Genomic DNA, 26,139 nt, shown 5'->3' on the forward strand with positions numbered 1-26,139 from the left:
AATAAGAATCTTGAATTAAAGTTCTATCTGTGATTTTTAAAAATATAGACATAATATTCAAGTTGCTTATCTATCAGCAGCACAAGTAGCAAAAATAAAATAGTGAAAAAGTTAAACATTTCCAGACTTCTTTTTCATTTCATTTGGATTTAATAATTTATTGAATAGTAAAACCAGAATGCTTTTAATATGTCTTTAAGGCTGGAAGAAAGTAGGCTCCTTTGAAATTAAATTTCAGCAATGTAGTCAAGTAGTGAATTTAAACAATTCACAATGCTGACTTTCAGTGCTTCTGAAAGCAGGAAGTGTATTACTGACACGCAGAAATATTCCAGCCCAAAGAACATCCCTACTGCCATATGTGGTAAGAATTTGTCACTAATTCACAAACCACTTCTGTAATGCAGTGAATAAGCAGAATTGGTCTTTGTTGGACATTTCCAGTTCAATATGTGAAAGAACTTTGTTTTGCAGTGTCTTATAAGTAATTATTAGCTTATGCTAAGGCAGGAGCCTTGCACATCATGGGTGCTCAAGGTTTAAGAGAAAGAATAAAGAAAATTGTACATAATCTTTTAGGCATGATTTTAAAACTTGGTTTTTAGGACCCTTAGTTAAAACACAAAAATTACTTAAGGACTGAGTTAAAAATTCTGACTCGGCTTATTAATGATTTCTTTAAATAAAATTACTTTTATTCTAGTTTCACTCCTATTTGGAATATTAATCTTTTGTTTGCACTTATGCTAAAAAACAGATCATCTTTGGGATTAATTACTAAGGGGTAGGAAGCTACTGTGAGCTTAGAAAAACAGGAAAATGAGTTGTGAGGAATTGGGGTTAGCAAAATTCAGTGAAGAGCTATTTGTAAATCATTAGAATTTTGAAAATAGTAATGTTTTTCAAACCTGTATTTTTTTTCTTTTTGTATTTTAAGCGATTAAGAAGATTGTCTACCAAATATAGAACAGAAAAGATTTATCCCACAGCCACTGGAGAAAAAGAAGAAAATGTTAAAAAGAACAGATATAAGGACATACTGCCATGTAAGTTTGAAATGCCCTTAATAGAAATGGAAGTGCTGATTAGCAGTTTGTAACCTAAACTAGTTTTAGTCTTTCTAATGAGTTTGATTGTTAAGAAAGTAGAATTAACCTCTCTTTCAAAGTACACTACAAGATAATTTGTAATTGTGCTTGTTTTCCTTTTGATAGTAGTTTGTTGTTGTTGCATTTTATATTGTTGTTTAATTTTTCTTTAAGCATCACAATTACTCTGATACTAACTTAATTTTAAATACTGAAGAATCCAAGTAAGAATATCTTTTATGAATTCCCTGTTCAAAAAAGCTATTTTATTAAAATAATGCAGACAGATAATTCAATAAATGTAATTGAATAAATTTGAAAAATGCTAAAAATATTAACTCTTATCTACTCCCTAGTCACAATATGCACCTTAGTTGATTCATTATACATGAAAAAATGAATTAATAAGATGATTCATGCCTGCATGTCTGCTCTTCTTAGTAGTTAATTGCCACATTTGGTATCTTTTTTCAATGCTTATTCCTTTCTGTTAACTATTTTGATGCCATTAGCCAGTCTCTATTTCTGAAATTTTCTTCCATGGTATCTCTCTTTCAGATCTTCTCTTCCCTCTCTAATTGCCTTCCCTCCCTTTCTCACTGTCTCCTTTGCATAAATTTAATCCTTCTTTTTTCTCTTATTCAACTTCATTTTCAGCTTTAGAATCTATGGGTAGCCAGTTTTAGCAGATTGCTATGCTAAGAGGCAGCATAGCATAATGGTGAAAAGTTTTGAGTCGAAGTTCACATCCTGGTTCTACCACTTGCTGTTTATATTATTTCAGATTCATCTTTTTTATGCCTTGGTTTCCTCATCCATAAAATGGAAGTTAAAATAATATTTTTTAGGATTATTTTGAGTATTAGGTAGGTTAACATGTGTAAAATACTTAGAATTGTACCTGGCACATAATAACCACTCATTAAGCTTTTGGAGAATACACTCCACTTTCCTTCCAGTCCATTTCAGAATAGTGGATGGCATGAGTTTCTTCTGGATAGTGTTTGTTAAGCAAGATAATCTCAAGGTATTCTTACTATGCTCTGGAATTAATGTACTTACTCCATTTGGGGAAATGATTTTAAACAGCCTTAGGTTTCTGTTTTCATATGTTGTATTTCATTCATTCGTTTTACAAAATACTTTGATCATATACTATGTGCTGGGAATATAGCAGAAAACAAAGTGGCAAAAAACCCTGCCCTTGTGAAACTTTTATTCTAGTCAAGGCACTAGACAGTGGATACAGATAAGGTATGTGGTCTGCCATATGGTGATTAATACTATATTGAGAATAACATAGTAGGAGTGAGGTGCATAGAGGAAGCTGATAATAGAAGGGGGAACCTTTATATTTTTAAGTAGAGATAGGGAAGATCAGTGGTATGCTATTAAACTGGCCCTCTGAAAAATAAAAGCCCTGATTTTGTATTGTTTGCCATTTTCTGTAATAAATGGATTATTTGCCATAATCATCACAACAAATCTATGAGGTAGATACTATTATATGCCACTTTGCAGATGAGAAACTGAGATGTAGAAAGGTTAAATAACTTGTCACAGAGCTAATGGAGTAGATAAGAATTTAAATCCTGGCAGTTTGTGTCCAGAACACTGGTTCTTAAGTAGAGTGATTTTGTCCCTGAAGGGACGTTTAGCAGTGTCTAGAGACATTTTGGTTGTCACAACTGGGATGTGGAGTGGGCAGGCTGCTACTGGCTTCTAGTGGGCAGAGGCCAGGGAAGCTGCTACATCCTATAATACAGAGGCTACAGCCTCCTCACAATAAAGAATTATCCAAGGCTAAAATGTCAGCAGAGCTGAGGTTGAGAAACCTTGTTCTAGAGCCTGAGCTCTTAATCACTGTGCTATAGTTAGAGTTACAGTGCCTTTTTTCCTATAATTATGTAAAGTTTGACAAATCAAGTTTCAAATAAATTTCTAGTCACTTTAATTTAGAAAATTATATTGAAAGCAGTTGTACTTTAAAAATTGTATGTTTGCTTACTGTCATAAGAATAATGTTAAGTCATCCATTTCCTTTGCATGGTTAGCATATTAAGTGCTTGCAGAAAGAGTATGTTTTATAAGCTTTATTGAGATATAATTTACGTGCCATAAAATTTATCCATTTAAAGTGTACAAGTCAATGATTTTTAGTAAATTTATACAGTTGTGTAACCATAAGCACAATACAGTTTTAGAACATCTCCATTATCCCCAAAATATCATTTATGCCACTTTGTAATCTTCAGCCCCAGGCAACCACTGTTCTTTATGTATCTATATAGAGTTTTCTTTTCTGGAAATTTCATTATAAATGTAATCATATATGTAGTCTTTTGTGTCTGGCTTTTTCACTTAGCACGTTTTTTTATTTTTCCACGTTATAGTATATATTACTAGTTCATTCCTTTTTATCTTTCAGTAATATTCCATTCTATGGTTATATCACATTTTGTTTATCCATTTACCAGTTGATGAGGATTATGAATAATACTATTTATTATAAATATTTCCATGCAAATTGTTATGTGGACATAGGTTTTGTATTTTTCTTGGGTCGATACCCAGCAGTGAAATTCCTGGGTCTGTGGAGGCTTATGTTTAACTTTTTAAGAAATAGCTAAACTTTTTCAAAGTAGCTGTGTACCATTTTACTTTCCCACTAACAGTATGAGGGTTCCAGTTTCTTCATATTCCCTGCCAACACTTGTTACTGACTTTTTATAATTATTCTAGTGGGTTTGTAGAAGTATCTCATTGTGGTTCTAATTTGTTTTTCCCTAATGACATTGATTGAGCATCTTTTCATGTTTTATTAGCAACATATATATCTTTTTTGGTGAAAAATGTCTTGAAATCAGTTGTACTCTTTTAAAATTTGATTTTTTTTTATTCCTGTGGAGTTGTAAAAGTTCTTTACATATCCTAGATACAAGTATTTTTTTCAGATATGATTTGGAAAATTTGTTCCCCCTGTTTATGGCTTTTCATTTTATTAATGTTGTCTTTTAAAGTGTACAAGCTTTTAATTTTGGTGGAATCTATTCAGTTTTATGGATCATGCTTTTGATGTCCTGTGCAAGAACTCTGTCTAATCCTTAGTCATAAAGATTTTCTCCATGTTTTTTCATTTTTCTTCTAGAAGTATTTTTGTTTTAGTTCTTACATTAAGACTATAACCCATTTTGAATTAATTTCATAATATAGTGTGAGATTAAGGTATGAAATAATCTTCGTGCATGTCGGATTGTTCCAGCACCAAAGACTACCCATCCTTTCTCCATCGAATTGCTTTGCTACCTTTCTCGGAAATCATTTGACCCATCCATTTAATTTCATTCCATTGACCTATTCTTAAGCCAGTATCTCACTGTCTTGATTCCTGTAGCTTTATAATAAGTTTTAAAAGCAAAGAGTATAAGTCCTCTAACTGTGTTCTTTTTTAAAATTGGTTTGGTTCTTTTGGGTCCTTTGCATCTCCATATAACTTGTAAGATCAGCTTGTCAGCTTCCATAAAAATCCTACTGGGATTTTTGCATTGAATTTATAGATCAGTTTAGGGAGAATTGTCATCTTAAACCATATTGACTCTTCCAATCTATGAATATGGAATTTCTCTCTTCATTTATTTAGATTTTCTTTAATTTCTCTCAGCAGTGTTTCATGGTGTTCAGTATACAAGTCTCATATTTCTTTTTTTTTTATTTAAGCCATTGTAAATGAAATTTTAATTTTCAAATTCTTTTTTACTAGTACAGTTGGCCTTTGAACAACACACGTTAGAACTGCACAGGGCCACTTATACACAATTTTTTCAATAAATACATGTACTGTTTTTGATCTGAGGTTAGGAGTCAGCAGATGGGGTGGGCCCACATCTATGATCTATGCTCTGAACTATGCCATTTTATATCAGAGACTTGAACATCCTTCGTACTCATGGGAATCCTGGACTCAATCTCCCACAGATACTGAAGGAGAACTTAAGTTTTTGAGGAGTCAGAAGTTATAAAAAGATTTTCAACTGCGTGGAGGGTTACTGCCCCTAACTCACACCCCTCGCCTCCCTCCACACACACATTGTTTCAAGAGTCATCTGTATATAGAAATACAGTTTATATTTTGATTTTTTTTTAATCCGGTGACTTTCCTGAACTCATTTTTTAGTTTAGTTGTTTTTTATGGATCCTTTAGGATATTTTACATACAGAATCATGTCATCTGCCAATAATGACAGTTTTACTACTTTTCAATATGAGTCTCTCTTTTGCCTTATTGCACTGGCTAGAACCTCTAGTATAATGTAGTCTTGAAGTGGCAAGAGCAGACATCCTTGCTTTTGATCAATTAAAAGTAGTTTCATCACTGTTCAAAGATCACTTAAGTGTTTTTTTTCTGGCGCTATCTTGGATATTTGGGTTATTTTATACTAGAACACTTTTACATATATATTTTATATTTTTTATACAGATTTTAATGTTACGGTTTTTTTTTTATAGATATTCTTTTTGTTGCCCTGGGTTGTAGATGTTTATACAAAAAGAAAAAGTTGCTGCTTTAAAGAGCCTCTTGTGTAGCCAATATTGATTTTATCTCTTTGGAGTTGGGCACTTGGGAGATCATAGAGGCACTCAGCAAAACCATGGAGATTGGGAATGATTGTTTTCATTTCTTTATGATGCTTTTTATTCTTCCTCCTTGTTTTAATGCTTAATAGGAGCACTAATGAATGTTAAAATACACATGATGTATTATATGAGCAACATAATATTGATTTTTAAGTTCTCAATAATATACTATGATTATAAGTATAAAGTAGTGACTACAAAATTTGCTCGTGCTAGAGTTTTTTAAAAAGTCACTGAATTTATTGAATCAAACTTATTGCAGAATATGGGACTCAGAGATCTTGTATTTTAATTCACTTTCCCCAGCCCCCATCTGATGTATGATTAGAGACAGATGAAATAAGACTGACAATATGTCTTATTCAATAATTATTGAAGCTGGGTAATGGATATATGGGGATTCGTTATACTAGCATATTTTTGTATATGCATAAAACTGTCCATCATAGAAAATTTTTTAAATTCCTAACTTGCGTGTAGCAGCCTGGCACCAGTTTTGACTATCATTTGGGATCCACTATTCTCATTTGGATTCAAAATCCCCAAAAACATTTACTGAGATACCATGGTAAACCAACTATTGTACAGAGTCTCTGCCTTTGAGATATTTTGAATAGAGGCTCATATGCAATGTGAATAAGGGTAATTAATTGGGACCCCTCATTACTGGCAAACATGATGAGAGAAAGCTACATGTAGTTGCTTAACCATCATTATCCTAAGTACTGAATGTTCTGTACTCATTTTCCAGAAGCATACTATTTTTGGTGTGTATCTCCTATCCAAAATGGCTTTAAAAAAAAAAAAAAGATGTAGAATTGTATGAAATAAGAATCAGATCATTGATAAACATATAAACATTTTCTTTCCTGGAAACATAGCAAGAAGATAAGTAATTTCAATTGACAGTTAGTATGCCTTTCTTATATGTCCCTTTCTACAAATTTCCAAAGAAGATTTCAGCAAAAATAAATAAAATCAACAGAACTGAGCCTTAGTATGAATGTATAAAATTTCGGTCATTGGCAAATAAATTAGTTTTTCATTAGTTGTCCTTTAAGAATTTGCCAAGAAGTTTATTTGTTACCACTTTTATATTTGCCTTTTTATATTTTTATTGCCTTTAATATTCATGGTTCCTGGATTAGAAAGAACCATAATAGAATAATGGCATTTTACATGTTATATGTTATGGTCCATTCTAATTTTACATGTTACATGTTACTGTCCTTTCTAATCTAGAGACTGTGAATATTATGCAGTTTTACTATTTGGAGATTTCATAGGCTCAAAGTATCTCCCAACAAATATTTATTAACCACAAAGGGAAAGGTAGTAACTTTACATCGCAGACACCATATTACCCAGGGACCAAAGTTAGCATCCAAGGAATATGACATAGTTACTTCATAGTGTGTCTTCTCAAAAGGCCACATCATTGTTCTCTGGTATCCTTGCCAAAAATTCATAACCTCATTCCAATCATAAGAAAGATATCAGTGAAAGGAACTTTTATAGATTGGAAGACACTAAGAAGAAATAATAACTAAATGTAATACAAGATCCTGGGAAGAGAAGAAAGTTTTTTTTTTAAAAAAAAAGCTGATAAAATTTGTATATAGTCTCTTGTTTAGTTAACCCTTTTCTCGTTTGCCCCGAGAATACTTGCTGGCAGCACTTGCAGCTGGAGTGTTTACCCCAAGATAATTTGTGGATTACAGTCCCAACGTTACCCCAAAAGATTGCCACGAAATCACGCTTTTATTATTTTTTTCGCATCACTCAAGTATATTGATAGTCTTTGAAAACAAATTACATCATTCTATTTATAGCATTCTGTTTTTAGTGGTATTTCCATTTGCAAAATATATAGTAATTCTCGATCGCTGAAAATGTCAAATCCTAGAAAATGTAGCACTCCTACACATGAACGCTGGCAGCAAGCTGCATTTTTTTTTCTAAATGGGAAAAGTTAATAGTAACAATGTTAATTTTCTGATTTGGATAATTGTGCTATGGTTATGTTAGATGTTAACATTCAGGGAAGCTAAGTGAGAGATGTATGAGACGTCTCTATATTATTTTTGCAACTTTTCTCTAAATCTAAAACTAGTTCTAAATAAAAAGTTTTTAAAAATCAACACAAGCTGGAAAAAACTATTTGCATTACCTATAACTAAGGGCTAATTTTTCTTTATATAGATTTTACATAAATCAGTAGGAAAACAAAGACAAATGGTGAAAACGGGCAAAGGATATAAACAGGAGATTTATGGTAAAAGAAATGTAAATAATCAATGACAGCATGAAAATGTGCATAATTTGCATAATTCAAGAAATGCAAGTCGATTTTTTTCACATTTTTAGATTGCCAACTATTAAAAAGTATGATAACACCCACTCACTCTTACTAATAACACTTGTATATGCACTTATATAAATTGGACATACCTTATACACCTTTCAGAAGGCAAATAGCAGGTAAGTCAGGAACAATGCTGGCAACAGCTATACGTATAGCAATGTTCATTGTAGTGTTTCTAATATTAAAAAAGGGCCTATCAGTAGTGTAGCTAAATAAATTATGAAAAATTCATATTAATGGATTCCATGTAACATTAAAAAGAATAAGACAGATCTATATTTGCTCTGAGAAGAGTTACAGGATATATTTTTTTAATTTTTATTTTTCAATTATAATTAACATAATATTTCAGGTGTATAGCATAGCAGGATATATTATTAACTGAAAAGTAACAGATATAGAACAACATGTATAGTATGATTGCACTTGTGTAATTCAAAGTATATAGGTATATGCATAAAAATTACTTTTAAAAGGAAAAAAAGAACCTTAATAGTGTCATTGTTGGGAAAGAGAGAGCCCTAAAATTTAAGGGCAGAGAAAGATTACTTTTTGTTTTATATCTTCCTTTAAGATCTAGTTTTTAAAAATCATATGTATTTTTTATTTTGAAAATAGAACTACATGATTTTATAAAATTTATATTTTTTGAACTTTATCGTAAAGATTATTTTCTAACCTGAGTAGACATTATGTAATAAATATTGGCCAAGTGCAGTATTGAGTACTTTTATACATCTTAATTCATTTTATCCGTCATAGCTTACTTAATTTTTATAATTTCTTATAAAATATGAAAGTTAGATTTCTTAAAAATTTTGGCAAATGAGCTTGTGTATTGGTAATTAGTGCTTATCACATGATATGCTTATTAAGAACTGCAGAGACTTAAACCCCAGACTCTTGTCTCATAAATCCAGGATGATGCCCAGGAATTTGCATGTTAAAATAGCTCCTGAGATTATACTGATAGCAACTTTAAAACACAGCTTTACATCATCAGATATTTGTTTTTAAAGACTTACTTCCTTTCGATACAATGTTAGAAATTGCTGGTACCTAGAGTCAATTTTTATGAATTGTTTTTTTAAGTAAATATTTGTAGTAATTTATTTAATCTACTTATGGTTCATTAGAAAACACCTATCTGCCAACAGGACATAATTTATGATATTTTTTTTTGTAGTTGATCACAGCCGAGTTAAATTGACTTTAAAGACGCCTTCTCAAGATTCAGACTATATCAATGCAAATTTTATTAAGGTATGTGTTAACTTTAAATTGGCGTTTCTCTGTCATACTTTGTGTATCCCTACATACTAGTTTTATTAAATTGTTTTAAATTGCCTAAACATGATACCAACAGCAAAGAAATAAAAATAAAATCACAACCCTGACACACTTTTTTTGTTCTTTCCATTCTAGTGCCCTTATTCATAAGGATAAGCAGTTTTGCTTAGTTTTGTGATATTGGAAATAAAGTGTTCTATTTTGTTTCTTTTACATTGATAGCTTATAAACACTTTTCCTATTGCTAAATCATCTTCTTGATTATACCTTTGAGTATATGTACACAAATGTACTTGGTCATTCTCTGTTGTTAAACCATATAGGTTGTTTCCAGTTTTTCTTGATGGTAATATTGCAGTGAACATTTATCATTCTTTTGAATAATTTCTTGAGATAAGTTACCAGGGCTAAAGTTACTGGCTAATACTGATTTAAAATTACAGAATGTAAACTTAGATTAAAAACTTGGCAATCGTCACCATTTCAAGTGGCAACACAAAATGCAGGATTAAATATAGTCTTTATACAGTTAACCTTTTTTGGATATTCTGATCAAAAGCAGTCAAGTTCTTACATAGTTATCAGTAGGGAGACAAATTCAAACTGGTACTTAAGTAAAAGACTATTTTATTCCATTAGCTATTCTGTGTTTTTGAATCTTTCTAGTTATATGACATTATAATTTCATTTATTTTATATATGGTATTTATACATATTTTAATATGTGTCATTGATAAAATATTAAAATGGTAAGAGTTAGGTGGTAAAATTAATATTATTTGTGTCACCACTGAATAATTATCATTTTAAATTAAAAAAAATTTTTCCCAACAAAGGCAGTTTTATTACAGTTATGGCAAAATCCAAAACAAATAGGTTAAACAGAAACTAAAATACAGGTGATTTGCTGTTTTAGATGTTTATGTTTATATTCTTTCGTAAGGGCATGTGTTAAAACTTCTAGTTTTTAATTGCACTTTAATAACTCCGATTCATTGTATGATTCCATTACATGCTATTTAGTATTTTAGTCTGATATCTTGTTTGGTATATCCTTGGGTTCATTATTAGAAACATATATAGTAGGCACTCAATAAACTTTAAGTTGAATAAATAATCGAAGGCAGCTATGAAAGAATTTAGCTAAGAAAGAACAATTTGCTAGTTTTAGTATTGTTTTTAGAATCAAAGAATGCTTTTATATTTCTCCTATGGTTAATTTTGTTAACTTAGAATTTGGGGCTTTTGTTTTTAATTCCTAGGTAAATAGTAATTTTTAAATTAGCATAAGGTGGTTTAATTACCAATTCTGTGTACCATGTCTAATAAATACACAAAAGTAATAACATCTTACCAAAAGCTAAAGTGGATTAAACATATTTTGTCATGGTTTTATGTACTGTGAAACTGAAATTATTTGGAAATGCTTTAGGTGAAAAAAGCAGTATTACTAATAAAATTTGAAACCTAAAAATTTAGGTAAGATAATATTTTTGGTAATCATAATAATGAAATTTGCTTTTAACCATTGCAGGGTGTTTATGGGCCAAAAGCATATGTGGCAACCCAAGGACCTTTAGCAAATACAGTAATAGATTTTTGGAGGATGATCTGGGAGTACAATGTTGTAGTAAGTAATTTGCTTTTCATAATCTATTGTGAGAAGTATTACATGTAATGACATAGGATGTTTTACCGAGTAAGACATGAAAACACTTTTTTGGCCATAATGGTATGTTAATTATATTTAATGTTTTCTAAAAATATAGCAACTGATATCAAGTCTATCTCATTAAATTCTCACAACCTAGTAGAAATATTTTAAGAGGATGCGATACTTTAATTCTTGTCCTAAGTCAGTAACTAATAAGACAGCTACCAAATAAGATGAATTGGTAGACAGATGGGTACAGGGATAGCTATGTGATAAAACAAGTGTAGTGAAATCTTAATGGTAGAATATAGATGGCAGTTATATAGTGTTTACTGTAAAATTATTTCAACTTTGTTGTATGTTTGAAATATTACAGTGTAAAATATTGGGATGGAGAAGCAAATGTAATAACCTTATGTTTAAAGACAGTTAAATGCATTCAGCCTTTAGATAATTGTATTAAATGTAATTTCTAAAGTCAAAAGTAAATCTATAAGATTCATAACATTTAATTCAAATTGAATACATCATGTTAATTGAAGCCATTTTAATTTGTTGCTAAATAGCCCTTGTTTGGAAGGTGTGATTTTGATTATTTCTTTAACTCATACTTTTAATATTAATACTTGTTTTTTGACAGGCCAAGTATATACTTTTGCTCAGAATAAAGAGTAACTTTTGACATTTATATTTCATTAAAGAAATTAAATTATGTTTAACTGATACATTCTTCATCTCATCCCACCCCCACTCTTTTTTAGATTATTGTAATGGCCTGTCGAGAATTTGAGATGGGAAGGGTATGTATATCTATCAACACTTAAAATAATTATGGAGTATTCTTTTTATCACTTCATTTCTAGGGATATATATTTCTAGTCTTTTATTATATTCTGAGCTCTAGTAGTTAAATGAGATACTTTTTTATGTGTGTTCTATTGCTTTTATTGCATAAAAGGAACAAAATAATCTCTAAAGCACATATACTTTTTTACATTTCATAAGTACATATTATATACTAAAAATAATAGTTTTTTTTATTGGTACTTAGTAATCTTCAAATATTCAATGGCGTAAGTAGAACACTGGACCGAGGTAGAGAGGTATTTTAAAAATAAGAATAAAATTGAGCTATGAAAATGAGTTAAATAATTTTATTAATTATGATCAATTTATAACTTGAATATTCTGATTTCTCCATCTGCAAATACCACTACATTTTTTGTTTATGCTACCTTCAAAGCAAAGAGAAGAAAATCTCTTAATCTGAAATTTTTAACCTTGATATTTTTATGCCCTGTGCAAGTGAAATTAATTTCAACCTATTGTGATCTCCTACAGTATTAATTACTAAGTCTTCATTGTCGGAAGTGATAATGTATTTTAGAATAGAATTAAGTAAAACTTAAGTATAGTCCTTTATAAATGTAACATACAAATCAACCTTAAAAAACAAGTTATGCGGTGATTTGAAATTTCCTTATACTAATGTGGTTTATTAAAGTAAAAATTATTTTTGTTGTAAAAAAAATCTTAAAATTTTTTTAGTCAAGAATATGTTGCATAAAGCAAGATAGTACATCTTTCAGTTATGTGAGATGTTATAATACAAAAATCATTGGAAAACCTTATTTTAACTGATAATTTTTGTCATTTCTCCCAACGCCATTCTTTACTATAGTGGAAATATTCAGTAATATTGGACAGAAAATGAACATTTCCTAAAATTAGAAAATATACAAACAAATTGTTAAGTAAGTTATCTGTTTAAGTAGTTAGTATGTACTTCAGTACCATTGTACCATCTGTTGTATTAGGAAATTTGGGTTTTACTCTCCTGTTTTCTTAAGTTACTGTTTAGATTTAGGACTTACTTTTCTTTTCATTCCATTAATATATATTATATCCCATTGTATATCAGTAATAATACCCAATGAAAAATTAAGTTATATTAAATGCAACATTTTTTGAAGCTGAAGATTTTGTGATTCATAGGGTTTTGTTAGTAGCAAATTGTCAATAAGTTAGGGCCTTTTAATTTATTTGATAACCTTAACTTAGATCTTAACTTAGAATGGAAAGAGCATAGATAATGAAATCAATCAAACCTACACTTTACTTGCATTTTGACCATGCATGGTACAGTGAACTGTCTCCTGAGTTTTACTTTTCTCATCTCTAAAATGAATATATGATTATAGATTACATATGTATGATGTTTAACACAGTGTTTAATATCAATAGTTATTAGTTTATACCTGGAGTATAAATACCAATATAACACTCAATTACTGCTTGTCCGAATCAGCAGTATATTAGTCACACAATTTCAGTCCTTACTAAGTTAATCTCTTATAACTTGTTTTCTGTCTGTTTTAAGATGTTAAAAACTTTACCAGGTAGAAGACTAAAAAAATAAACCCTCAAAAATATTTTAATTTTAATCATTTTCTGTAAATTTCTACTGGAAAATTAGGTTTGTGGTTTTAAGTCTTGTAAAATATTAAAGTATTACTCTTAAGCTAAACTGACATACTAGACAGTTCTACTTTGTTGCCCATGAGCAGTATTGTCAGTTAATGGTCGATTCTAGCCTAAAGGTAATAATTCTACTTGCTATATTTGAAACTATAAGAATTTAGTAAGAAACAATAGATTTCTCACTGCCAAAAGGTTTATTTTAAGCTATATTGTCACTTAAAGGCTTTCATTTTATTGGGTCTTGATAAAATTGTATTATTTGTTAGTATCAGAATTACTATATAGTCTATTAAAATAGGCTTTCATTCATTTACCTCATTTTCTAAATGGGGCTTGATATTAGAAATCAGTGAAAATAGAATGTTCTATACCTGTTTAAAATGAAGGTAAGAGGGGAAACTGGTTATACTTTCTATAATCTCAAATAAAAGTGAATAATTTAAATTATATATTATGCTTATATAGGGTTTTTACCATCAGAACATTTGAAATATACTATTATTTAGTACTCGCAACAGTCACGTAAGATAAGGTTTATTCTTATTTTTATAAATAAAGGAACTAAAGGCCAATAAAACAGGAAAATTAATACTTGGAAAATCTTCTGATACCACCTAGAATGCTCTTTCCACTATGTCACAGAATTTACACTTAACAAAAATTCAGTCAGAATCATGTAGATTGTCATTTTATAGGTGTTAAAACTTGCCTGACTACCCTTCATTCTAAATGGATCTTTTGCCAGGCACTTTTTTTTAAGTGGGGTTTGTTTGTTTGTTTGTTTTCTTAGTGGAGGATCTTTGGAGTCTTCTCTGTAAACCGAGCAGATAGCAATGAACAGCTAATGCACTTATGTTAATAATGTTATCATGACTAATCTTAGAGAGGGGACATACAGTAGCCCACCTTTAAGAACAGTTGGATAAATCTGAGCTCTCTTCAGCTCCTTGCCTACTGATGCCAGTTTTTCTGTTTTCTGGGATGGAAAAACAAGCTGAACACCAGGGCACAAAGTATTTATTTATAAAAGTTCAAGAAAAACTATCATATGGATTACTTACTAACTTTTTTTTTTTTTTTGTGGGGGACAACAGAAAAAATGTGAGCGCTATTGGCCTTTGTTTGGGGAAGACCCTATAACATTTGCACCATTTAAAATTTCTTGTGTGAGTACCTATTTTTATGTACATTATTAAACAGAAAGTTGGCATGCTAGATCAATGAATAAATTATAATATGGTTTGAACCGTTTTTTATAAGCCACTCAATGTTTCCATGTAAATCTATACTTAATTATAATAAACAAATATTAATAATGTTTGTTTTTATACTGCTTTAGAATTTAGATGCTTTGGGAATGACTTCATAAATGTACCATATTATATTAATTCTGTGTTAGTCTTTGTATATAAAGTTTTTATATGTGAGTAAATGGAGAAACTGCTTTGAGTGATCTATTTGAAATTTGGTGTAAAGTATTAGTTTCAATGGGAAAGACCCATGACTGAAGTATAGTTTATCAAGTTAATCTTTCATATCTATGTTATGTTCTTCAGAAGTGTTCTTTATATACAAAGGTTTATTGTCATCTTGGAAGTAAAGATTGGTCCTTTATGGCAGACAATTTGATATGAAACTTAAAATATGTAACTATTTAATGAATTCTGGAAATGAATTCAGGTTATAAAACTAACAGCACAAATCTGAGAAAATGAATTAAGAAACAAAAACAATGAAGGGAAAACAAAGTAAAATATAAGTGAGCATTAAAATAGAAACAACAATTTACTTTGAGTTACACATGGTGGCATCTTAATCACATGGGAAAAAATGTATTGTCTTAGTTATTCAACTCAAAAGATCCATGATTCAGCAAACATGAAAATTAAATAACTTCCTGTATTAATATTTTCCAGAGAAACAAAATCAATAGGATATGAATCTATAGAGAGAAAGAGATTTATTACATGGAATTGGCTCATGTGTTTATGGAGGCTGGCAAGTCCAAACTCTACAGGGTGGGTGGGCAAGCTAGAGACCTAGGCGAACTGATGATCTTCAGTTCCAGTTGAAAGACAGTCTGCTGTAGAACCAGGAAGAAATGATGCTGCAGACAAAAACAGTGTGCTGGAGAATTCTCTCTTACTTGGAGAAAGCCGGTCTTTTTGTTCTAGCTAGGCCTTGATTAATTAGATGAGGGCCACCCACATTATAGAAAGTGATCTGCTCCACTCAAAGTCCACTGAGCTAAGTGTTAATCTCACCCAAAAACACCCTCACAGGAACACCAAGAATAGTGTTTGACGAAATATCAAACTCTTAATGGCCCAATCTAGTTGACACATGAAATTAACCACCCTATACCCCACGTCAGAATTGCTTGTTTTTGACTTTGTTTTCCATGGTTAAATGAAATATAATTCTATGATTTTACTTACTATTGGTGAGTTCAAGAGGTCTATAGTTTTTTGACTTATTTATCCTTACAGCTTCTGAATTCCTCTGATGCATACTTAAAGTTTAATGATACAGAAAAGGACTCAACTTGGGTTGCAATCTCCTTTATGAATACAGAGTGATTTTTGTAATATTAACTATAACTCAGTTCAACTGCCTGTATTTACTCTAAAGCCCTGGTTAGAATGAACTATTCGTGGGTTAAATAAACACATTTTAAAAAATCATACTGTATTTCATATTAGTTGAAATTAATAAAAACAAATACATAACACATTGTCTACTTCCATGAGAGAGTTTTTCCCCACTCAACAGTCCCGAGAGTATTCTACAATATTAAGTCCCTGAACAGTCTAGGAAACCCAGCTCTGTGCAATGTGTTTGTGTTAAACATTTGTAAATTTAAATGTAATGAAATTACTCAGTGTCCCAATTCAAGTGAAAACATATAGTACTTAACATTCAACAACAAAACAACTTAAAATTTTGATCAGCTGGGGATCAGAAATAGTAAACAACTTACAATAACGAATAGAGAAAAGAAAGAGTTTATAATTTAGAAAAGGATGAATTGACTTGGGGTGGTTTTTCAAATAAACTAAAATTCAAGTCTCCTTGATAAGACATTTGATTAGTAACAATCTTTGATTTGTCAACATTGGGACCGATCTTTGCTGAAAAGCAAAATTTTTGAAGATTTAAAAAAGAAACTAATTTGTATGTCTTACAGTTATTTCAGACAACTCAGGGATTTGTTATTCCTAATGTAAACAAAAAATAAATTTAGAAATAGAAAGCAAGTTGGTGAAAATAACCATAAGAAGTGACTTTGATTACTGGCAATCATTATTTGAGACTGAGAAAGGACAGTATCAGCTCTCGGTTTGGGGTGAGAAGGAGAGTAAAGTATTGGTGGAAGGAGGGAGTACTGGCTAGCAGGAACTCAGTCACATGTTGCTGCATGTAAACCACTTAGACCAGATGTTGACACACTATCCATGGGTCAGTCTAGCCCACTGCCTGTTTTGTAGATAAAGGTGTTTGTTTGTTTTTGTTTTTTTTTAACATACCTATCAATAATTACTTTATTCTTTGATTTTTTTATTATGGGGACATTGGTTAATGAAATCCAGTAAGTTTCAGGTGTACAATTCAACAGTAAGGCATATATATATTGCATTGTATGTTCACCGCCCATAGTTAGATTTCTTTCCGTCACCACGTATTTGACCCATTTTACCCCATCTTCCTCTTTACCCTTTGGTAACCACTGTCTGTTGTCCATGTCCACGAGTCTCTCTTTGTCCTGTTCGTTTGTTGCTTTTAGGTTTATATCCCACATATAAGAGATATCTTGTGGTTTTCAGCTTTTTCTGTCTGGCTTATTTCGCTTAGCATGATTATCCAGAGATCAATCCATGTTGTCGCAAATGGCAATATTTCATCTTGTGGCTGAGTAATATTCCATTTATATATGTACCACAGCTTCTTTATCCAATCATCTGTTGTAGGATACTTCGGTTGCTTCCATGTCCCGGCCACCATGAATAATGCTGCTATATGCACATCAGTATGCAAATATCTTTTTGGATAAAGTTTTCTTGGAATACAGCCATGCCCATTAATTTACATATTCACCTATCACAGCACCAAAGCTGGTTAGACCAAGACTTAAGGCCTACAAAACCAAAAATATTTACTAGCTTGCCCTTTATAGGCAAGAAAAAATTAAATATTGAGCTAATGTTTTTATACTCATTTTTGATGAAAGTAAAAACATACTTTTCCCTTAATGTTATTTGAGAAGTTCAAAATAAATTGGTATGATTTTAAAAATTAAAGCAGAAATAATATTGAATTTTTTAAAATTAATAAAACAGTACCCCGTTGCTCTTGACTATCACTGTCCTAGACTATATTTGTTTTAACTACTAGGGTTAGTGACAAACTGATGCAGAAGCTTTATTCTAATACTTTGACAAACGACACTAAGAGATCTTTACAGTGGTTATGTTACCAACCAGAATAACAATTTGGACATTTCTGAGTGAATCCTCTTCTTCATTTGGCATCTAGTTAATTGAAAGTTGAGTGTTAAGTATGGAAAATCAAGCTTTATGGAAATACAAAATGGTTGAAGATGGTGGTTGCTACTAAGAAGTGACATTTTGTTTGTATTATTTCTATTACATGATTCTAGGGATGGTTATTACTTTTATTGATGATACGCTCCTAGCTAAGTAATTGGTTAACAGAGACTTCTGTTTAACAAAAAAAAAACCAAAACAACAACAACAACAAAACTATAAATAAAACTTAGATAAACAAATTCACGAATTTTAGAAAGGTGGTTTTATAATTACCAGGTACACCTGGAATTTTAAAGCTTAATTTTAATTGTGGACTTTAAATATGAAGGTATTTTTTGTTTTAGTGTGTTCTGTGTTTTTGTTTTGTGTTCTCACTGACTCTTAAATGTTTCCCTTTATTTAGGAAGCTGAACAAGCAAGAACAGACTACTTTATTAGGACACTCTTACTTGAATTTCAGAATGTAAGTATTTTTCATATAGAGATCATTTCAAAGGATAAATATTTTTAAATTTCTTTCCACCACCATATATTTGACCCCCCCTTACCCTTATCTATCTTCTCCCTTCCTTTTTTCCCTCTGGTAACTACTAACTGTTGTCCATGTCCATGAGTCTGTTTTTCTTGTTCATTTGTTGCTTTCAGTTTTATAGCCCACATATGAGTGAAATCACATGGTTCTCAACTTTTTCTGTCTTGATTTATTTCGCTTAGAATGATTATCTGAAGATCCATCCTTGTTGTTGCAAATGGCAGTATTTCATCTTACGGCAGAGTAATATTCCATTGTATACATGTACCACATCGTCTTTATCTAGTCATCTATCAAACTGCACTTAGTTTGTTTCCATGTCTTGGCCACTATGATAATGCTGCTGTGAACATTGGGGTACATATATCTTTATGAATAAATGTTTTCAGTTTGAGGGGTCAATACCCAGAAGAGGGATTGCTGGATCATATGGTAATTCTATTCTTAATTTTTTGAAGAACTTCCATGCTGTTGTCCATAGTGGCTGTGCCATTTATATTCCCATCCCTAGTGTCTGAGGGGTCCTTTTCCCCACAACCCCTCCAACAGTTGTTATTACTTGTCCTGTCAATGATAGCCATTCTAACAGGTGTGAGATAGTATCTCATTGTGGTTTTGATTTGCATTTCCCTAATAGCTAGTGAAACTGAGCATCTTTTTATGTCTGTTGGCTGTTTGTATGTCTTCTTGGGAGAAATGCCTATTCAGATCCTCTGCCCACTTTTTAATTGGATTATTTGTTTTTTTGTTGTTGAGTTATATGAGTTCTTTATATATTTTGGATATTAGCCCCTTATCAAAGACTTAGTTTGCAAATGTCTTCTCTCATTCAGTTGGTAGACTTTGTTTTGTTGATGATTTCTTTTGTTGTGCAGCAGCTTTTTAGTTTGCTCTAGTCCCATTCATTTATTTTTGCTTTTATTTCCCTTGCCTTTGAGGTCGGATTCATAAATCCTTTCTAAAACCAAGGTCCATGAGTTTAGTACCTATGTTTTCTTCTATGTAATTTATTGTTTCGGGTCTTATGTTCAGATCTTTGATCCATTTTGAGTTAATTTTAGCATATGGTGATAGATAGTAGTCTAGTTTCACTCTTTTGCATGTGGCTTTCCAATTTTCCCAGCACCGTTTATCAAAGACACTTTCTTTTCTCCATCGTATATTTTTGGCTCCTTTGTTGAAAATTATTTGCACATATATATGTTTATTTCTGGACTCTCAATTCTATTCCGTTGGTCTGTGTATCTGTTTTTCTGCCAATACCATTCTATTCCATTGGTCCGTGTATCTGTTTTACTGCCAATATTGTTTCGATTCTTGTCTCTTGTAGTATAATTTGAAGTCTGGGGTAAATACCTAAGAGGGATTGGTAGATCAACTCTCAGTTTTTTGAAGAACCTCTATACTGTTTTCCATAGTGGTTGTGCCAATTTGCAGTCCCACCAGCAGTGTATGAGGGTTCCTTTTTCTCCGCACCCTCTCAGACACTTACTACTTGTCCTGTTGATAGCCATTTTAACAGGTGTGAGATGGTATCTCATTATGGTTTTGATTTGCATTTCCCTAATAGCTAGTGAAGTTGAGCATCTTTTCATGTCTGTTGGCCATTTGTATGTCTTAGGAGAAGTGTCTGTTGAGGTCTTCTGCCTATTTTTTACTTGGATGTTTTGGTTTTTTATTGTTGAGTTGTATGAGTTCTTTGTATATTTTAGATATTAGGCCCTTGTCGGAGGTGTTGTTTGCAAATATCTTCTCCCATTCTTGATGGTTTCTTTCACTGTGCAGAAGCTTTTTAGTTTGATATAGTCCCATTTATTTATGTTTGCTTTCACTTCCTTCTAAGGATAATTTTTAAAGAGAAATGTAAATAGTACACTGTTTTATCTTACATAGTTAAGGAGATTTGTTAATTTTTTTAAATTATACAAAATAATGAGGAAAAAATCAGAGTGTAATATTTCATTTATTATCTTGAGCCCTATGCTTATCAAATTAGATAATAAAGTAATATAAATTTCAACATAGAACAACTTTCCCTAAATTAAATTTACTACATTTAGAATATTTCGTTTCTTTGCTACAAATATTTTTCCTCTATTTCAATAAGCAGATTATATAGCATTGTTTACGTAAATATTACCTAGTTTAATTTTTACTAGTTACAATTTTTAGAAAGAGACAAGCCACCATCAAAGCTAAGTTGTCATTTACAAATATATTGCTTTCACTTGAGGCTCTGACTTCAGTATTTCAGAGCTATAGAAAATGATAATTTCTGTAGGAAGAAATTAAAGAAAAATATGAGGATATTAGGGAATAATTGTCAAAGTTTCCCTCAATTGCTCTATTTTTATCATCTTAATTTTTAAACCATTATAAGCTTGGCCATGAAATGCATTCTTCCCCAACTAGTGCATTTATACACATACTTACAACTCCTACCTTACTGTTTACCAGTAGATGTGGTTCCAGTAGTCTTCCTCCTCCCTTGACTTGACTAATCATATCCTTTTAGTTGAGTCATTTCTTATACTTTGGTTGCTATTTTTTAATCTACAGTAATAATATCAAGTACCTTACTGATTTTGAGTAGTGTATCAAGCATTTTAAACCTCCTAACTTTCTAATAGTAGATTATCTCCATTGCACATAGACGAAGATATAGAGTCTTTGAGAAGTCAAGTAGCTTACCTAAAGTTATTCAGTAAATGACAGAAGTAGACTTTGAATACAGTTTTACCTGGTTCCAAGCAGGTGTTTTTTCAGTTAATCGCCTAGAATAGCCGTTCTCAAAACATTATGATATCACGACTCTTTTACATTCTTAAAAATTATCGAGGATTCCAGAGAGCCTTTCTTTATGTGGGTTCTATCTTTCAATATTTGCTATATTTGAAATTAAAACAAATTCTCTTTAGAAACATGAATACACAAGCATATATTTCATTAGCTGTGAAAGTGATGACATCATAAGTCATGTAGTCTTGGAACTGCCATACACACATGCAAGAATGAGGGTGAAAAAGACAACACCTTAGTATTATTATGAAAATAGTTTAAAACTCACAGATACCCTGTGAAAGTGTTGGGAACGGGGGGCCCCACAGCATACTTTGAGAACCACTGATCTGAAATAAGACAAGTGATTTGAGATTGAACAGGTTCATTTCTAATTTTTTTTTTTTCAGCCTAAATATTCTATTAGTCTTCTATTGCAGTAGATTCTAACACAGTGCTTCTAGTATGTTATTCCTCCATTTAATACTGTAGATTAATTCAATAATATATAGTGTAATGGTTAAAGAGCATGCTCTGGAGGTAAGGCTGCCTGTGAGTTCAGATCTCACATTTGTCACTTGCTATGATAGGTTAGGCAAGTTATTTAATCATTCTGTCTCAATACCTATAAATTGAGGGTGATATTAACAATACCTTCCTCATGGCATTACATGGGGATTAAGTAAATTGTTACACATGAAGCCCTTAGAGCAATAATGGGAATGTGATAGTAAATGTAGGCTGTCATTTATTTGAGATTTTTTTAATGCAGTACTGAATACCACATAACTATGTTAGAAATGGTAGTTTAGTAAAACATGCAGTTTTTCTCTATGTTTTAAAATTTACAAATGTGTTTTCATAATTATTGTATTTTTATTATTTTTAAAGGAATCTCGTAGGCTATATCAGTTTCATTATGTGAACTGGCCAGACCATGATGTTCCCTCGTCATTTGATTCTATTCTGGATATGATAAGCTTAATGAGGAAATACCAAGAACATGAAGATGTGCCTATTTGTATTCATTGCAGGTAAAAAGAAATTTCCAAATATTTAAATTCCTTGGAATATAGGCGGCATTATAATATGGGTGATGTATGGTATTTTGAAACCTAATTTTTGGATTTTCATTTGATAGTTATATGATTTTCCAAATTGTAAAAGCTACCTGAATCCTGAGGCAGTTTTTCTTCTCTTAATCTTTAATTTATGTTAGACTCTATTAAAAAGACTTAAAATCATAGTACTTATTTCAAAAACTGCAGTCAGTTTATCTGTTTAAGTGACTTGTATCTGCATTCACAATTGTTATAAAAAGTAAGTGAAATTTCTCAGACTCAGTGGTTTACTGTTTATTTCAGTAGTTAAAAGATTTTTTTTTTTTTTTACTGGAGATGTAACACTGAAGATAGTTTCTTATCCAATCGGTATGATTGTAATGCCTATATTAGTGAAGTGAAAGGGCTGCTTTTTAGAAAAGGTGACTTGTCTGGAGATGTAAGAATTAGTTAACAAATTGGTTAAAAAATATTTTCCTGTAATTAATTAAGCGGTTAGTTGTCCTTTTGATTAATTAGTTGACTTGTTAAAAAGAAAAAATCTATTGTAGAATTAAAAGAAAATCCTTTGACTTCTTTATAAGTTAGTTGAAATTATATTCTGTTCTATCAGTGTTGTCCAGTCAATGTATATAATTCATAAATCCAATTTGATAGGAAGGTTTTTCTTTTTAAAAATTAATTGACTGTTTAATATTTTTAAACAACCAAAATAATATGTTAACTGTAGTGACTTAGAAAAAAACATGTAAAAGGAAGAAAATCATTCACAATTCCGAAACTAGGGATTATCACTATTAAAACTTTAATATATATATCCTTTCAGTGTATGTATAGTATTTTTTTAAAAGAATGTTTTCCCATTAATATATCATGTGTAGCTTTCTAAATTTAATAAATATTCTTCTGCAGTGCCTTAAACTGCACTATACTTTATAATTAACCTCCATTCCTTGGCATTTAATTTATTATACCTCTCCAGTCCTTTTTTAGCTATTTTAAACACTGTTTAAATGTTCAGTGCCCAATCTTATGGCAAAATCTTTGAGCACATTTGTAATTATTTCATTAGGATAAATATCTAAAAGTGGGATTTCTAAGTCAAAGGACATGAACTTTTAAATGCTTTTACAGCATATTTTTTAAATTTGTTATCCATAAGGTTGGTGCTAATTGCAATTAGTCCTAGCACTGCCACTTTGTGGGAGTGCCCATTTCCCTCTGCAGTAGTGTTATCTTTTTGTTTGCTTTAATGACTGTGACAGGCAAACTTTTTTCCTCTTGATCACTTATAGTATTTTGTGAATTGCTTGTTTGTATAGTTTGCCAATTATTTTATAGCAGTTATTTCTCTCTTAATTATTATACATTATGATTTATATATATATATTTTGTATATTGAGGATATTAACTTTTTTGTCATAAGTATCATGGACTTATGGTTTTTATTCTGCCTGTGTTTTGCCATATGTAACTTTTAAATTGTCATGTAGTCAGAGTTATGATTGTCTTCATTTATGATTTCTGTCCATTGAGATATGCTTAGAAAGTCCTTCCCTAACACAGTAGTGCTTAAAGTTTTGCCTATATCTTTTAGCACTTTTATAGATTTTTTTAACATTATAATTTTAATCCTTCTGGAATTTTTTTTTTATTATAAAGGTATGTATGAGGTAAGAATCCAATTTTTGTTCTTCATTGTTAGCTAACTCTCCCTGTACCATTTATTGAGTCTAGTCTTTCCCCTTTAATTGGAGATTCCACCATTATGTAATAATTATTTACATATATTTAGATCTGTTTATTGATTTTATTAAGAGCTGTTAAAGTCATACAAAGTTGCTTATAATGTACTTTATCTCAGAAATTTCTAGATCCCATGTTTAACAAACTGCTGATTCTTCTAAAATGTTTCAAAACGTGTTAAAATACTGCCCAACTTTTTTTCTGCCTAAAAATTATTCTAGTGTTGTCTGTAACATCTTTAATTATTCAAAGTGATGCTGTGAGATGCATAGTGCCTCCCTCTAGTTGAGAATCAGTTGCTGTAAAGTATTTTTGTTGTTTTAAAATAAAGCACCTAGTATTTTGCTTCACATTCTCCAGGTTCTGTTAGTTCTTTGGGAGATGAGAGCACATCAATGACCTTTGTTCATTTGGTGAAATCACTGCTGATATTCAAACCAGTTTCTAGGGCTTGTAGCATTTTTTGTCTTATACCCTTTACAGATTGAAATGATGTACTATTCCTCCTGTACTCTAAAGCCATCTTGAACATTGAATAAATTTATCTCTGCAAGATATTTTGTTAGACAGAGTTGTCTGAGGTGGTTAGACTTTATAGTTAAGGCTCCTAGGTACTCTGAGTCACTTGCTGTTGGAAGTTCTTTAAATAAAATGTTAACGATGTTTACCATGCACCTACAGTGTTTTAAGTTGTAGTTTATTTACCAATTAAGTAAAATTTTGTCAAATTTCTTAAACGATTTTTTTGCTTCTGAATATTAACATATTCATCTATATTTTATAGTTCTTTTATTGCAAAAATCAAATTGTTTTTTCAAACTTTATATTCATAGTGCAGGCTGTGGAAGAACAGGTGCCATTTGTGCCATAGATTATACATGGAATTTACTAAAAGCTGGGGTAAGAATAATTTTTATGTAGTGTTATATCCAATATGTCTATTATGATTTTCAAATATGACTAATTGCACTAAATCACAGCATATATTTTGTTATACATGTTACTTTTTTAGAAGTAGCTTTGCTATGTAAGAAGTACAGGTAGTGAAAAGAGATAAATGATGCATTTTATCTTGATACAATGCACTGGGCAGCAAGATAAACATTGTCAAATATTAGGGTTTTAAACTTTACATTGACTTTTCCAAATAAATAATTCTTATTGCCTTTTATATTTATTATAAGCATAAGTAAGTTAACTTATGTAAAATTCTTTAGAATTATCTGTGGCATGTAGCAAGTGCTCAGTTCAATGTTAGTTTTTTTTATTACTGTTGCCGTTTTTGCCACTCATATTTTCAAAAAATTGTATGTGGTACTATGGAGGATATAAAGATAAATAAGACACAGCCCTCATTACAGATTTGAAAAACAATTCTTACTGTAGGTAGATTTGGTTCATTTTCTAATTATAGAATTAGAAAATTCTATGCATTAGGGAGAAGTTATCAATTCTTATACCCTTTTGGTTCCTATGAATATATTAATCTGTGTCATATAAAATAGGATTAATAAAAGTTTCTTTTTTCTTTTCCTTCTTTTCTTCCTCTCCCTTTTTTCCCCTGCCTTTTTGCCATTTTCCACATTTGCTAGGGAATATTTAATTTTTAAGCAGTTTCTCAAAAAGCCCTCTACAGTTAATTTTGTATTTAATTTTGTATTTCTCAAAACTAATCATCTCTCAATACTCAATTGAAAGTTTTTGGTGAATAAAATTTAACTAGGATCCTATCATATACGAACATAAAAGTCAAAGATTAAAATTGGGATAGGGAAGAGGCCTTTAGATGAATGCCAGCAAGCAAAATAAACATCTGGTCATTTCAGGAGTTGTGTATTTTAAACATAGTCCTCATTTAATTGAGTTTGGCTTAACATAAATATAGTCTGGAGCCTTAAGTTAGTACTTGATATAAAAATCTTTTGATGTATATAAAGACTCCCAAGCAGTACATCTGGGAAT

At 30.9% G+C, this 26,139-nt stretch overlaps 1 protein-coding gene across 1 annotated transcript in view; it reads left to right on the forward strand.

Annotated features, from left to right (window-relative positions):
* PTPN12 (protein tyrosine phosphatase, non-receptor type 12) overlaps positions 1-26,139 on the forward strand; it is an 87,055-nt gene that overhangs the window by 34,072 nt on the left and 26,844 nt on the right. The window contains exons 2-9 of the mRNA XM_006925398.3: positions 938-1,046; positions 9,275-9,351; positions 10,913-11,008; positions 11,794-11,832; positions 14,608-14,679; positions 18,464-18,523; positions 22,262-22,404; positions 25,011-25,077. Coding sequence (XP_006925460.1) covers positions 938-1,046; positions 9,275-9,351; positions 10,913-11,008; positions 11,794-11,832; positions 14,608-14,679; positions 18,464-18,523; positions 22,262-22,404; positions 25,011-25,077 — 663 coding nt within the window. The remainder of the gene's footprint in view (positions 1-937; positions 1,047-9,274; positions 9,352-10,912; positions 11,009-11,793; positions 11,833-14,607; positions 14,680-18,463; positions 18,524-22,261; positions 22,405-25,010; positions 25,078-26,139) is intronic.

The sequence above is a fragment of the Pteropus alecto genome, unplaced genomic scaffold (assembly GCF_000325575.1).
Source record: "Pteropus alecto unplaced genomic scaffold, ASM32557v1 scaffold109, whole genome shotgun sequence".
Classification (NCBI taxonomy): Eukaryota; Metazoa; Chordata; class Mammalia; order Chiroptera; family Pteropodidae; genus Pteropus; species Pteropus alecto.